The sequence below is a fragment of the Moschus berezovskii genome, chromosome 6 (assembly GCF_049115385.1).
Source record: "Moschus berezovskii isolate FMDL1 chromosome 6, NW_MosBer_1.0, whole genome shotgun sequence".
Lineage (NCBI taxonomy): Eukaryota > Metazoa > Chordata > Mammalia > Artiodactyla > Moschidae > Moschus > Moschus berezovskii.
Genome location: NC_142465.1, coordinates 35445432 through 35461777, shown reverse-complemented (window position 1 = coordinate 35461777; position 16346 = coordinate 35445432). Strand labels below are relative to the sequence as shown.

The 16346-nt window shown below is 39.8% G+C and overlaps 1 protein-coding gene across 1 annotated transcript; it reads left to right on the top strand.

The window, feature by feature from the left end:
* The first annotated feature begins 13576 nt into the window (after positions 1-13576).
* LOC129535991 (olfactory receptor 5BS1-like) lies at positions 13577-16016 on the top strand. Its single transcript, XM_055394772.2, has 2 exons — positions 13577-14349; positions 15854-16016. Exons 1-2 carry the CDS (start codon positions 13577-13579, stop codon positions 16014-16016), a joined length of 936 nt encoding a protein of 311 aa, XP_055250747.2.
* Positions 16017-16346: the final 330 nt, after the last annotated feature.

Genomic DNA, 16346 nt, shown 5'->3' with positions numbered 1-16346 from the left:
GTCTGAATGCCAAAAGTACCAGCGGGTATAGAGTGTGGGAAGAGAGAATCAGAAGATAAATAACTTGGCTAAGGCAGAAATGGGGTATCTTGAATGTAATTTTGGCAAGCTGAATTGTCAAAGCAGGCTGAGATCTCAGAAAAATCACTGGACTAAAGTCTTCATTTAATGATGAAAAAATTGAGCCACAGAGACAGAGCTGACTTGCCCCGATTTGGACCTCAGTGTGAAGCAGAAACAGACTTTAGGACTAGATCTCCTAACATCCTTCTTTCACATTTCTCATGATCAAATTACAATAAAGTTCTGCAAACCTACCCCTTAAAGGCCAGTAAAGCAGCGAGAAAGAGTAATGAAGTGCAGGGTCCCAACCACAGGACCCAGGTGTTCAAATTTTTCAACTGCTGAGTTGCTGTCATATATATATATTTTTTTTAATGAGTTAATTTTTATGGCAGTATAGCTGCTTCCCTGTAGCTCAAACAGTAAAGAATCTGCCTGCAAGGCAGGAGGCCAGGGTTCAATCACTGGGTTGGGAAGTTCCTCTGGAGAAGGGAATGCAATCCACCCCACTATTCTTGCCTGGAGAATTCCATGGACAGAGAAGCCTGGTGGGCTACAGTCCATGGGGTCGCAAAGAGTCGGACCTGGCTTTACAAGGCTGTTAGCTTCTGCTGCACAACAAAATGAATCAGCCATATATATATATATATTTCTTTTTAGATTTCCCTCCCATTTAGGATACCACTTTAGGTGCATCAAGAGGAGTTCTCTGTGTTATACAGTATGTTCCCATCAGTTGTCTGTTTTATACACAGTATCAGTAGTATGTATGTGTCAATCCCAATCCCCCAATTACTCCCACCCTTTCCCCCTAGGTATCCATACATTTGTTCTGTACATTGTGTCTCTATTTCTGCTTTGCAAATAAGGTCATCTATACTGTTGCTGAGCACCAAAGAATTGATACTTTTGAACTGTGGTATTGGAGAATATTCTTGAAAGCCCCTTGGACTGCAAGGAGATACAACCAGTCAATCCTAAAGGAAATCAGTCCTGGACATTCATTGGAAGGACTGATGCTGAAGCTGAAACTCCAATACTTTGGCCACTTGATGCGAAGAACTGACTCATTGGAAAAGACCCTGATGCTGGGAAAGATTGAAGTTGGGAGGAGAAGGGGATGACAGAGGATGAGATGATTAGATGGCATCACCAACTCAATGGACATGAGTTTGAGTAAGCTCTGGGAATTGGTAATGGAGAGGGAGGCCTGGCATGCTGCAGTCCATAGGGTCACAAAGAGTCAGACACGACTAAGCATCTGAACTGAACTGATACCATTTTTCTAGATTCCACATATATACATTAATATATGATTTTTTTCTCTTTCTGACTTACTTCACTCTGGACTAACTAGGTCCATCCATGTCTCTACAAAAGAACAAATTTTGTTCCTTTTTATGGCTGAGTAATAATCTATTGCATAATCTCCAAAATATAAAAGCAGCCCATGCGTTCAAAATTGAAAAAAAAATCAAAAAATGGGCAGAAGACCTAGATACACATTTCTCCAAAACAGATGGCCAACAAATGCAAGAAAAGATGCTCAACCTCACTAATTATTAGAAAAATGCAAATCAAAACTGCAATGTGGTATCACTTCACACCAGTCAGCATGGCAATCATGTAAAAATCTACAATCAATAAAGCTAGTGAGGGTGTGGAGAAAAGGGAAACTTTGGAAAAGACTCTGATGCTAGGAGGGATTGGGGGCAGGAGGAGAAGGGGATGACAGAGAATGAGATGGCTGGATGGCATCACCGACTCAATGGACATGAGTTTGAGTGAACTCCGGAATTGGTGATGGACAGGAGGCCTGGTGCTGTGATTCATGGGGGTTGCAAAGAGTCGGACACAACTGAGCGACTGAACTGAACTGAACACTGTTAGTGGGAATGTGAACTGATACAACCATTATGGAAAAATATCTGGAGGTTCCTTAAAAAGCTAAAAATAAGACTTCCCTGGTGGTCCAGTGGTTGGGAGTGCCAATAGGGAACACAGGTTGGATCTTTGGTCTGTGAAGATTCCAGGTGCCACAGGGCAACTCAGCCCATGTGCCAAAACTACTGAAGCCCACGTGCCCTAGAGCCTGTGCTCTGTAACAAAGAAGCCATCACAATGACAAGCCCACACACTGAAACTAAATAGTAATCCCCACTCGCCACAGCTAGAGAAAGTTCATGTGCAGCAGTGAAGACCCAGCACAGGCAAAAACAATAAATAATTGTTTAACAATACTCTACTCTCTGAGAGGGTTTCCCAGGTGGTGCTAGTGGTAACGAACCTGCCTGCCACTGCAGGAGACATAAGATACATGGGTTCGATTCATGGGTCAGGAAGATCCCCTGGAGAAGGATATGACAACCCACTCCAGTATTCTTGCCTGGAGAGGAGCCTGATGGGCTACAGTCCAACCAAGACCAGAAAAGGCAGTATGAATTATTAGATGTAAATGGGTAGGAGATACTCTCCTGATTTTCCTCGATCTTAGAATGCATGGGAAGGGAGGGACCCTACAGTCCATAGGGTCACAAAGAGTCAGATACAGCTGAAGTGACTTAGTACACACACTATCTGAGATCGTTTTCTTCAAATGAGTCATGGATTACTGGGACAGAAATGGAAGCCTGGCCAACCAGATCGATGTGAAATGGCTCACACAAACTATCCTCACATTCCATAGAGTGAAATACAAATTTCTGGTACTCAGTGTTTTAGTGATGTTGATGAATTATTGATAACCTTTGCTTCACATACTTTTCTCTCAGACTGAGGTAGCCATATTTGGTTATCTATACCAACATTTCTTATTATCTCCAAATATCCACATGACTGCCTTTTAGAGAGTTTGATCTGGACATAAGGTGCCATCTCTATGTTGATTCAGTGGTATTAAATGCTAAAAGGGTCATTTAAAATAAGTAAATAAATTGTTTAAAAAACTAAAAATAGAACTACCATCTGACCCAACAATCCCACTACTGGGCATTACCCATAGAAAAACCATAATTCAAAAATACACATGCACCCAAATGTTTGCTGCAGCTGCATGGAAGCAACCAAAATGTCCATCACAGAGGAATGGATAAAGAAGATGTGGTTCATCTATTGTTTCTAGAAAGATTTCCTCTCACAGCAATTTCTGAAGGGTGTGTTCTTATCTCAGGGGTAAGGAAATACCTCAACCCTCTTCAAGTCACCCATTTCAGATTCTTGGAGCCCCTGCCCTTTCTGTCCTTTTCCCACTCCACATCTCTACCTGTTAAAATCCCCCCAAAATTTCAGAACAAGCTTAAATTCATTCCTGTGCCATCGGGGGCACTGAGTAAAGATCAAAAGTCAGATCACCAGTAACGTATCCCTGGAGAATAGTCCCTGCATGTCCAGTGGTGTCACTACAGAGCCCAGGGCTCAGACACTAATTAGCTTCAATAAAGTACAAAGAAGCAAAATAAGGTAGCCATAGGGAAGAGGAGTTCCAGGAACAGAAAAAGGCAGAAGCAGCAAAGACAGCAGGTGTTCACAGCTTCTCATAGAGCTGCTGATCCAGCTTCTCAGAACAGAGTGCCTTATGGGCCAACCTGATCAAAAAGGAGACAAGGCAAGTTGACTGACAGGATTTTAGCTCGACTTCCACCTACCTTTATCCCCAGGAAAGCTGAGGTAGAAGAGTGAGGGTGAAAATTAAAACCAAAAAGATTTTCCTGGCCAGCTGGCAAGAGACACTGAGCCACCTCCATTTTTTTTAAAACTCCAAAAAGATAGTAGGGCCGTGATACAAGGAGCTTGCCTTAGGGTTTGAGTCTAAACAAGTCAAATTAAATGTGCAAGACCTGCTGAAGGAAATCCTGGGTTTCAGCCCTCTATTAGGGAATCTTTGTTAGGAAAATTGTTAAACAGAAGTGGAGTAAGTGAGGCTTGAAAATTGGAAACCTAAGTCTGCCTGATGATTTTTGTTTAGAAGACTACATTCTATCTTAAAATACCAGGAGATAAAGAAAAAGGGCTCTGGTAAGAAAACTGATCACCAAAGAATTGATGCTTTTGAACTGTGGTGCTGGAGAAGACTCTTGAGAGTCCCTTGGACTGCAAGGAGATCCAACCAGTCCATTCTACAGGAGATCAATCCTGGGTGTTCATTGGAAGGACTGATGCTAAAGCTGAAACTCCAATACTTTGGCCACCTCATGCGATGAGTTGACTCACTGGAAAAGAGTCTGATGATAGGAGGGATTGGGGGTGGGAGGAGACGGGGACGACAGAGAATGAGATGGCTGGATGGCGTCACCGACTCGATAGACATGAGTTTGAGTGAACTCCAGGAGTCGGTGATGGACAGGGAGGCCTGGCGTGCTGTGATTCATGGGGTCTCAAAGAGTCGAACACGACTGAGTGACTGAACTGAACTGAACTGAATAGAACTAAAGAGCTCATAAGAAGAAGAGGGAGGTAAAGTAGAAAATAGAATGGGGACTCTCCAGGAGTTAATTCCTACTTTATCCAGAATCTTCTTGACACACATAATGTCATCAGTAAGGTCATCATCCAGGAACTCTGGCAGGAGTTACAGGCGGGGAAATGAGAGAGCTAAGTATTACCCAGAAAGGTAATGAGTGTCTCTGTTCCCTGGTCCTTCTCAGAACTAGAGATTTGTGCTTGTTGTCTTTCTATATGAGAAATCCAATACAATAATGCCTCCCCCTAGGTAAGGACTCCCTTCACTTTTCTCAGGCACCACCAGAGGAATTACCAACTTCATCAACTGAATTGCTCTGAAAATGCCAGAGTATTAGACTTCAAGATCCCCAAAGAGCTCAGAATACCTACCCGTGAACTTCAATAAGCTATCTGTGAATTTAGTGATGATGAAAATTTCTAACAGCCTCTTGCTCAGTATTATCAAGTCCCACAGTTGATGTGGAATCCAAGACAATGAAGCGAGAGGTGTGCTTGACACCAAAAAAGAAGACTGTCACAGGAGTAGGCAATCTCAAAAAGAAAATCAAACCTGGAGGCTCACACTTCCCATTTTTACTTGTTAGTACAAAGCAACAGCAAATAAAACACTATGAGACGGTGAGGCATAAAGACATACGTACAGATGAATGAAATGGACTGGAGATTCCGAAATGAACCCACCCTTCTATGGTGAACTGATTTTAGACAACAGTTAACAATATTAAATTGCAGGAAAATGGTATTTTTAACAAATGGTGCTGGGAAATTTACTATCCACATGAAATTGGACCCTTTTCTCCTACCATATACAAAAAGTAACTCAAAATACATAAAAAGCTTGAACGTTAAAAAGTAAAATTACAACCAACACACCATATCCACAGGTTCCACATCCATGGACTCAACCAACTCCAGATTGAAAATATTAGGAAAAAGAAATTACAATGTTTCAAAAAGTAAAACTAGAATTTGCCATGTACCAGCAAATATTTACATTGTAATTACAATATTTATATAGCATTTACACTATATTAGCTGACATAAGTAATCTAGAAATTATTTAAAGCAAATTGGAAGATGTGCCTGTGTGATATGGAAATAATATACCATTTTACATTAGAGACTTCAGCACACCTGGGTTTTGATGTGCCTGGATGTCTTTGAACCAATGTTCCACAGATACCAAAGGATGACTGTATAAACGCTCCAATGAAACATTGGAATAAATCCTGAATTTAGTGGTGATTTCTTTTTTTTTTTTATTTGTTTTTTTTTTCTTGTTTTAATTTTATTTATTTATTTATTTATTTGCATTACAATAGTTTAATATGAACAATCAGAACTAATTAACAGTATAACAATATTTTACAACTGAAATAATTAAAATAAACTATAAAATTACTACATAAAACAGGTCTGATCTAGCTTATTTACTTTCTATAATCTCTTCAGTGCTGCAAAACCATTTATTTCTTTTTTTTTTTCATGTTTTAATAAACACTTTGTCTTTTTGTATTGCTTTTTTTTTTCATCACAATAATAGAAATATAACATCATATATCACTGTAAAACACATTTCCACATAAATGCTGATAAGCACAAAATATTTTTCATCATTTACATTTTAACTGTAATAATATATGGCAGAATTAAAGCTGCATCCATCATGTGTCTAACTCACCTTGCTGTAATGAATTTTTAAATGTAATGGTTTCTGTCGCAAAGTAAAATCGTACATAATGTCTAGTGACACAGTACGCTGGTGGATGGGTGGATTTGGAAAATGGAAATGCAACTTCATTTTTAATTAGATTTATAAACTTCACCACCTCCACCTCCAGCCAGCTTCCCAACCCTCCCTCCCACCACCATTATTTATTTTTTTTTTTTTAAATGAGGCTTTTAATTAATGTTTGACAGAGCTGATTCAGGTTGAATAGACTAAATTTCTTTAAACAAACTGACTTATACTCCAGAGTCCTTTAAAAACTTAATAGCATTTATACATTGAAGGTATTTGATTTTCTTGTAACTAGCACTTCAAATGCAACAAACATTTGAAGCAACAAGCATTTGACCCAACAAGTAAAACTTTCTACAGTTCATAACTTTTATAAATAAAATAAATTAAATGTACAGTGAATAAGTTCTCTGAAATATTTCAATATTTCTGCAGGTTTAGTAACATCGTAAAATACATTTCAACTAAAATTCACAAATCTAAAAATCTGTTAGGCATTTTTAGGCGTTTTAAGTTGGAAATGAAGACCAATGTTACATCGTAATATGCCAATTACAAATAGTACTTCAAATAGCAAATACTACAGTTTGTCCCAAACTTTAAAAACTATTCATGAACTCAACACTGAACTATTGATGGCTATGAGAATTGTTTCCTAGACTTTTTGAAAATTTCAACCCATTTACGTTTAAGGTAATTATTGATAAGTACGATCCCGTAGCCATTTTCTTTATTACTTTGGGTTCAAGTTTATACACTCTTTCTGTGTATCCTGTCTAGAGAAGATCCTTTAGTATTTGTTGGAGAGCTGGTTTGGTGATGCTGAATTCCCTCAGCTTTTGCTTGTCTGTAAAGCTTTTGATTTCTCCTTCATATTTGAATGAGATCCTTGCTGGGTATAGTAATCTGGGCTGTAGGGTATTTTCTTTCATCACTTTAAGTATGTCTTGCCACTCCCTTCTGGCCTGAAGAGTTTCTGTTGAAAGATCAGCTGTTATCCTTATGGGAATCCCCTTATGTGTTATTTGCTGCTTTTCCCTTGCTGCTTTTAATATTTGTTCTTTGTGTTTGATCTTTGTTAATTTGATTAATATGTGTCTTGGAGTATTTCGCCTTGGGTTTATCCTGTTGGGGACTCTCTGGGTTTCTTGGACTTGGGTGATTATTTCTTTCCCTATTTTAGGGAAGTTTTCAACTATTATCTCCTCAAGTATTCTCTCATGGTCTTTCTTTTTGTCTTCTTCTTCTGGGACTCTTATGATTCGAATGTTGGAGCGTTTTACATTGTCCCAGAGGTCTCTAATATTGTCCTCATTTCTTTTAATTCGTTTTTCTTTTTTCCTCTCTGTTTCATTTATTTCTACAATTTTATCTTCTAGTTCGCTAATCCTGTCTTCTGCCTCTGTTATTCTGTTGTTTGTTCCCTCCAGAGTGTTTCTGATCTCATCTATTGCATTATTCATTGTATATTGACTCTTTTTTATTTCTTCTAAGTCCTTATTAAATCTTTCTTCCATCTTCTCAATCCTTTTCTCCAGGTTATTTATCTGTAACTCCATTTTGCTTTCAAGATTTTGAATCATTTTCACCATCAAAATTTGAAATTCTTTATCAGGTAGATTCCCTATATCTTCTTCTTTTGTTTGTGTTGGTGGGCAATTATCTTGTTCCTTTACTTGCTGGGTATTTCTCTGCCTCTTCATCTTGCTTATATTGCTTTGCTTGGGGTGGCCTTTCCCTCTTCTTGCAGTTTGTGGAGTTCTCTTTATTATGTAGTTTCTTTGCTGTGTGTGGGGTTGGACGGATGACTTGTCCGGGTTCCCTGGTTAGGGAGGCATGTGTCAGTGTTCTGGTGGGTGGAGCTTGATTTCTTCTCTTTCCTTTAGAAGACAATGGCTGCTTTTCTGGGAGCCTGATGTCCTCTGCCAGTATTCAGAAGTTGTTTTGTGGACTTTAATCCGCATTCAAATGTTCTTTTGATGAATTTGTGGGGAAGAAAGTGGTCTCGCCGTCTTATCCCTCCGCCATCTTGTTCCTTCCTCCCCAGAACACTGGATTCTTATATTCCACTTGATCGTGGAGTATCTCTTCCCAGCTGCTCCAGCAAGGCGCAGCCGCTGTACCTTACCTCGGACGAGGGGTATCTCCTCAAGGCCGCGCCTCCTGCTTTGAATGTGGACCAGCTCCTCTCGGCCCTCCGGTGCCCAAGCAGCCACCGCCTCCTGGACGTGGTACAGCTCCTCTCGGCCACCGCCCTAACCCTGGGTGCGGGGCAGCTCCTCTCAGCCACGATTCTGCACGTGGTCGGTTGCGCCGGGAGCCGGGCGTCTCTCGCGTCTGCGCCGCCGGGAGCCGGGCGTCTCTCGCGTCCAGTGGTGATTTCTTAGATCTGAGAGCAAAGCACAAGCAATGAAAAAAAATTTTTAAATGGATTTCCTCACAATTAAAAACCTTTTTGCATCAAAAGTTACAAATCAGAAAGTGAAAATATAGCCCACAGTATTTAAGAAAATATTTGCACATTATTTATCTGATGTATCATTATCCAGAGTATATCAAGAACTTTTGCTATTTGTCAACATAAAGACAAACAAGCCAGGTTTAAAAATGAATAAATGACTTCAATAGACCATTCTCCACACAAGACATACAAATAGTCAACAAGTAGATGAAAACATGTCAAACAACATTAGTCATGATGGAAATGCAAATTAAAACAGCAACGCAACAATTCCTTCACATACTCTATAATGGTTAAAATCAAGAAACCTAAAAATAACATAGGTTGGCAACAGTGTGCAGAAATTGGAACCTTAAAACATTATTTAAAAAAATGGAAAAGATGTAACCTAGGTTAATATTGTAAATATATGATTAACATATGGTTCAACAACTCCACTCCCAGATATATACCCCCAAAGAAATGATAACAGTTGAACAGTTATATTGATAACAGCACTGTTCACAATAGCCAATAGGTAGAAACAAGGCAAATGTCCATCAATGGATAAATGGATAAACAAAATGGAATACGTCCATAAACAGCCATATTATTGACCATAGCAGGAATAAAGTAAGATGGTTTGGCCACTGTGGAAAATAGTATGGCTGTTCTTGAAAAACTTAAACATAGAATCAAGGTATGATCAATCAATTCCACATAAGGGTATATACTCAAAGGACTGAAATCAGAGACTAGAAAAGATATAGGTACACTTATAGCATTAACCACAAGAGCAAATGGATAAACTAAATGTGGCATATACACAAAGTAATACAATTCAGCCTTAAAAACAGAAGCAACCATAAATAGGTGTTGGATTTTGTCCAAAGATTTTTCTGCAATTATTGAGATTATCATATGATTTTTATCTTTCAGTTTGTTAATATGGTATGTCACATTGATTAATTTGCATATATTGAAATACCCTTGCATCCCTGGCATAAATCCCACCTGATCATGGTATATGATCCTTTCAATATGTTGATGGATTCAGTTTACTAGTATTTTGTTAAGGATTTTTGCATCCTTGTTCATCAGTGATTGCTGTTCAGTCACTCAGTCATGTCCGACTCTCTGGGACTCCAGGAACTGCAGCACACCTGTCTTTCAATATCTCCTGGAGTCTGCTCAAACTCATGTCCACTGAGTCAGTGTTACCATCCAACCACCTTGTCCTCTGTTTTCCCCTTCTCCTCCTGCTTTCAGTCTTTCTCAGCATCAGGGTCTTTTCCAATGAGTCAGCTCTTCCCATCAGGTGGCCAAAGGATCAGAGTTTCAGCTTCAGCATCAGTCCTTCCAATGAATATTCAGGACTGATTTCCTTCAGGATTGACTGGTTTGATCTCCTTTCAGTCCAAGAGACTCTCAAGAGTCTTCTCCAGCACCACAGTTCGAAAGCATCAATTCATTGGCCCTCAACATTCTTTATGGTCCAACTCTCAGATCTGCACATGACTACTTGAAAAACCATAGCTTTGATTAGACGGACCTTTGTTGGCAAAGTGTGTCTCTGCTTTTTAATACACTGTTTAGGTTTGTCATAGTTTTTTCCCAAGGAATAAGTGTCTTCTAATTTCATGACTGCAGTCACCGTCCACAGTGATTTTGGAGCCCAAGAAAATGAAGTCTGTCACTGTTTCCATTGTTTCCCCATCTATTTGCCATAAAGTGATGGGACCAGATGCCATGATCTTAGTTTTCTGAATGTTGAGTTTTAAGCCAGCTTTTTCACTCTCCTCTTTCACCTTCATCAAGATGCTCTTAAGTTCCTCTTTGCTTTCTGCCATTAGGGTGGTGTCATCTGCATTTCTGAGGTTATTGTTACTTCTCAGCAATCTTGATTCCAGTTTCTGCTTCATCCAGCCCAGCATTTAGCATGATGTACTCTGCATATAAGTTAAATAAGCAGGCTGACAATATACAGCCTTGGCGTACTCCTTTCTCATTTTGAACCAGTCCTTTGTTCCATATCCAGTTCGTCAGTGATATAGGCCTGTAATTCTTTTTTTGTGGTATCCTTGCCTGGTTTTGATATCAGGGTGATGGTGGCCTCGTAGAATGAGTTTGGGAGTATTACTCCCTCTGTAATTTAATGAAAGAGTTTAAGAAGGATAGGTGTTAGCTTTTCTCTAAACTTTTGATAGAGTTCACCTATGAAAGCTTCTGACCCTGAGCTTCAGTTTGTTGGAAGATTTTTTTCATAGTTTCCATTTCAGTGCTTGTGATTGGTCTGCTTATATTTTCTACTTCTTCCTGGTTCATTTCGGAAGGTTGTACTTTTCTAAGAATTTGTCTGTTTCTTTAAGGTTAACCATTTAATTAGCTTATAGTTGCTATAGTTGGATCTTTTGTATTTCTGCATTGTCTGCTACAACTTCTCTGTTTTCATTCCTAATTTTACTGATTTGAGTCCTCTCCCTTTTTTTCTGTATGAGTCTGGCTAATGGATTATCAATTTTGTTTATCTTCTCAAAGAACTAGCTTTTAGTCTTATTGATCTTTGCTTTCTTTTTCTTCATTTCTTTTATTTCTGCTCTGGTTTTTATGATTTCTTTACTTCTACTAACTGTGGGGGGTTTTCGTTCTTCTTTTTCTAGATGTTGTAGATGTAAGGTTAAGATGCTTATATGATGTATTTCTCATTTCTAGAGGTAGGATTGTATTGCTATCAACTTCTCCCTTAGAAGTGTTTTGCTGCATCCCAGAGGTTTTGGGTCATCATATGTTTGTTGTCCTTTGCTTCTAGGTATTTTTTTATTTCTTTTTAAATTTGTCCAGTGATCTCTTGGTTATATAGAAGTGTATAAAATAACTTAAATATCTTTTTTCATCTTAAATGTTTCATCATTTTATTTTGTATAAGCGTAAATATGATTTACGTACAACAAAATGAGAAAGAATGGAAGGAGGGAGGGAAGAAGGGTAGGAATTCCAAGCTTTGAAATAAGAAACCTTAGAACACTATTATATTTTCTCTTTGGAAATTATTGGCCACCCAAGGGTACCTCTTAGATGATGCAACTCTCTGAAACAAGACTAATACAGGGAAGAAATAGCTGCCCCTGGAGAACTCATTCAGATCAAAGCAAGCCTCCTTCCTAAGGGCCTCTCAGGGACCCTTTAGACATTCTCCAAGGTCTAAAGCTGAGATAAAGTCCCTCTAGCCATTGTTTTCTGGAGGCAGAGTCAGAACTCATCTCATTGGACAGAAGGACTAGAGGAATATTTCCTTGCTCAGAAGCCCCACCTCTGCATCTTCTAAGGGAAAGTTGAAGCAATCACATGAAGCCTTACTTATATCTGTGGCTTTGCTCCAGTGTTCAAAAGAATGCCATTCAGGTATCCTCCACTGAGAACATCTCTTGTTAGCCTAAGGAACCCAGGTGAAGAAAAATATCCTTCTCACTCAGCTACATCTTCCCCTAAAACTATACAATCTGGGAACTAGTGAGTGCACAAGCCACAGACAGTAACTCGGTCCTCATTCATCGTCCTCTTGAGTTAGCCTTCAAGGGGAGAGGGGCCATCACTTGCCATTCTCGTGGTCTGGACTAACCACTCTCACTGTCCACCTTACCAGGTGTTCTAGGGAGTCCATTTTCTCTGCTCTTTTTTTTTTACTGTCACATTACTATCTCTGTGATTCACAGAAGGTGCTCCAAATTTGACTTGGCTTTATCCAAATCCTCTGGTACCAACTCAGAAAATTCATTGTTTTCATAGACTCTCGCGTTAAGTCCTAAGATTACAGTGCAAACAGTGAACATTATAAAATCACAGAAATCCTGGAATGGGAAACTGTTGGAATAACTGATGTGCACAGCCCTCACCTCCAATTTGAGGGCTTCCTCGTGCCTGGCTCCCATGAAACCAGACTATGACTGTGCCATTTCTGTATGGGTTGACACAGAAGGGGAGAAATTTCCATTTAGTACCAGAGATATCCAAGGAAGATTGTCTCCAATCTGTTTTGTTTAAATATTTGTTCATTTTTATTTATTTATTTGACTGCACTGGGTCTCAGCTGTGACACTCTAGATCTTAAATCTTCATTTTGTGGTATGGGGGATTTTTAGTTGTGGTGTGAGAACACTTAGTTGAGGCATGTGGGATCTAGTTACCTGACCAAGGTTTGAACCTTGGCTGCCTGCATTGGGAGTGCAGCGTCTCAGCCACTGGCCCATTAGGGAAGTTCATCCACGTTCTTCAGAACTTCTAAGATGGTTTGGACTTTGGAAACCATCTAAAGTTTTCCAAGATTTTTTTTTTAAATAAGAAGTGCAAATGACTTATTCATGAACTTACAGTAACAGAGAAAGGTCCTGTGCCATCATCAACTGTCACAATACTTCTATTAATCATTCAACATTCATCATGGACTATCAGTCAGATGGTTGGCCAAAATCTTTATTGCTTACCCACTATGCCTGTGAGGCTTCCTGTGGTTTGACCTCTGTTGCTTTTGTAACTGGAGAACAGCACTTCTCAGTGCTCTGGAGACTATTTCCACTCCTTTTGTCTCCTTCTTCAGTCTGAATAATGTCCTTCCTCTTCTCCTTCCTTTCTAGGTTTGGTTCTCTACACTCTTCCTTCTTACCTTCTCCACCTTACCCAATAGATTATTGCCCTGAGCTGGAAAGGGTTGATGAGATCTGACATGGCCAGGTTGCCCCTGCTACACGAACGGTCCTTGGTCAGTCCTAAAGCTTTATTCATAACACTTCATCCCCGGCCATGCTCTGAGACTCATAGCACACTGGAACATTCTTTTCTGTTCTTGTCCTTCTGAAGGGAATCTCTAATGCTCCATGGAAGTTGGGAACACAACCAGAGTCACTGTGTTTGTTCTCCAAGGACTATCCAACAACCCTCAGATCCAGGTAGTACTGTTTGTAACATTCCTGGTGGTTTACCTCCTGACCCTCACAGTGAACCTGCTGATGCTGCTGGTGGTCAGGACTGACTCCCACCTCCACACCCCCATGTACTTCTTCCTCAGTCACCTCTCCCTCCTGGACGCTTTCTATGCCTCAATCATTGTGCCTAAGCTGCTAGAGAACCTGCTTTCCAAGAAGAAGACTATATCCCTCCTAGAGTGTTTCACCCAGATCTCCTTGGTCATATTTTCTGGGGCCACTGAAACCTGCCTCCTTTCAGTCATGGCCTATGACCGGTACCAGGCTGTGTGTCATCCGCTGTTGTATGTGGTGACTATGAACAAGAAGGTGTGTGCTGGCCTGGTGGGAGCCTCCTGGGCCATAGGAATGGGGACTGGCCTACTTAACACCATCCTCCTGGTTCAGCAGGATTTCTGTGGCCCCAACCTCATCCACAGCTTTGCCTGCGAGTTTCCTCCAGTGCTCCTGTTGGCCTGTTCTGACCCCTACGTGAGCGTTGCCTCCATCCTGACCACCATGGTGGTCCTGGGCCTTGGCACCTTTGTCCTAGTGCTTGTTTCTTACACCCATATCATCATGACAGCCTTGGGGATCGACTCTGCCTCAGGTCAGAACAAGATCTTCTCTACCTGCTCATCTCACATCCTTGTGGTCACCATCTTTTATGGTTCAGGAATTTTCAGGTATGTCATTGTTACACCTCCGGAGTGTAAATGCAGGATATTTTTCACTCTAACGTAACCTTGAACTACAGAACAAAACATTGCGAAGTAGCAGGAAAAGAGTTGTACTGGAATTCAGGAGTCAAGGGTCCTATTTATGGCATTTTTGTGAACTAGATGTGTGAATTATAAAACATCCATTTTCTTTCTGAGAGTTGAATTTTTACACAGTTAAGCTCAATTTTAATATGTGTTACATCACAAAAGAAATATTATTAACCTCACTTTCTAATTAGAAACTTGAGTTTCAGTAGTAACCAGGTACTTTATCAAAGTTGCCAAAACAAGCTAGGAATCAAATCAAAATATAAACCAAGTCTCACCAACTTGAAACCTCAACCCCTTTTCTACCAAGTTTCTCTCAAGCATAAACAGCTATAGTTGATGAATCCTTAATCCCAGGAAACAAAGTAACTAATGGCCTGTGCTCTTTCTAAGTGAACTGGAGATGGATTTGCACAAGTTATTCCACACTTTCCTCATCTGGTTGTTACTTGGAGAGAAGTCAGGGGTGGGGAAAGATAAGGAATGATCTAGAAGAGTTCACTTGAGCCTGGGAACAAATCTCTCCAGCTTTTTTTGTTTCAGTTTCCTCAATTGCCATAATGGTATGATAAAATTACTCCCACCCACTTCACAGAAATGTTTGGAGGAATAAACTAAAAGATAAAAAATGAGAATAAAATGAATATCTTTTTAAACTAAGCATGCAAAACCCACAAAGAATATTCCAATGAAAATGGCATAATTGAAAAAAAAAAATTTTAATGCTTCTTTGGGAAATACTTCTTGTGACAAGATACACTAAAAATTTTAATATTACTATTTTGAATTCATATCTCACGCTGAACACATATTTATCTTTCATTTTATTTACATAGCTTGGATTATTTTCTAAGCCAAAGACAAACATGCTTAAAAGGACAAATGATTGTTCCACTAAGCATTAGAAAAATGATGTGCTGTGATTCGGGGGTATTTCTGAGTCATAAAAGTTAGGAAAAATGATAGCATTATTGGACTAGCATTTAGTTTTGTAAGGAACAATCATCACAAGATTGGAACATGCATATATAGGGAAAAGAAGAGGAAAAATAATCCTCATATTATCATCATAACTATTAAGGAAAGTCAGTTTGAAAACTGTGAGGTGCTACAGAAATGCCTGAAATTTTCTTTAGTTCTAGTCTAACCTGTACCATTTGATATACTGAAGAACTTCCTTTTTCTTTGGAAACTCCTCTAATATTTTGCATAATATCATTCATGTATGGAGTCATTTGAAGGCAAAAATAACTGACTTCTCACTAATAATACAGCCATTTCTAGATGCTTCTACCAATGATAGTTGACTCAGCTCTGAGGACCCTCTTGGCCAGTCTGGGATGGGATGGACTGTGGCTGGCAGGGGCATTGTGGCCACTTTCCTGAACTCATTTTATTCCTTTGTGCAATTCCCTTCAAGGTACATGACTCCAGCTTCTGGCTCAGTCGTGGAGCAAGTGCTATCCATGCAGTACAGCGTGGTGACGCCACTATTGAACCCCCTTATCTACAGTCTGAAGAATCAGGAGGTGAAGGCAGCTCTTAGGAGGATGCTGACCAGGAAGCCCAGGCTTACCTTCTAAGCCAGGCTCTATTGCCTCCTCATAATCGAAGAAAAAGTCAAGAGAAGGAAGAGGAGATATAGAGAGCTTCACTTCTAAGCTATCTCAGCATGAATTTTTCTCCACAACAGAAGCCTTAGTTCCTCTGACCCCTGTGCCCTTATCCAGTCAAGAAAGATGGGGAAACCTCCACAGAACTGATGGCACTCCTCCACAGATGACCCAGTCACCACACAGGAAAATCTTCTCAAAAACCATACAGAGGAATTCTCAAAAAACTAGAAATAGAGCCACCCTATGTCCCAGCAATTCCACTTCTGGGAATATATTCAAAGGATATGAAAATACTAA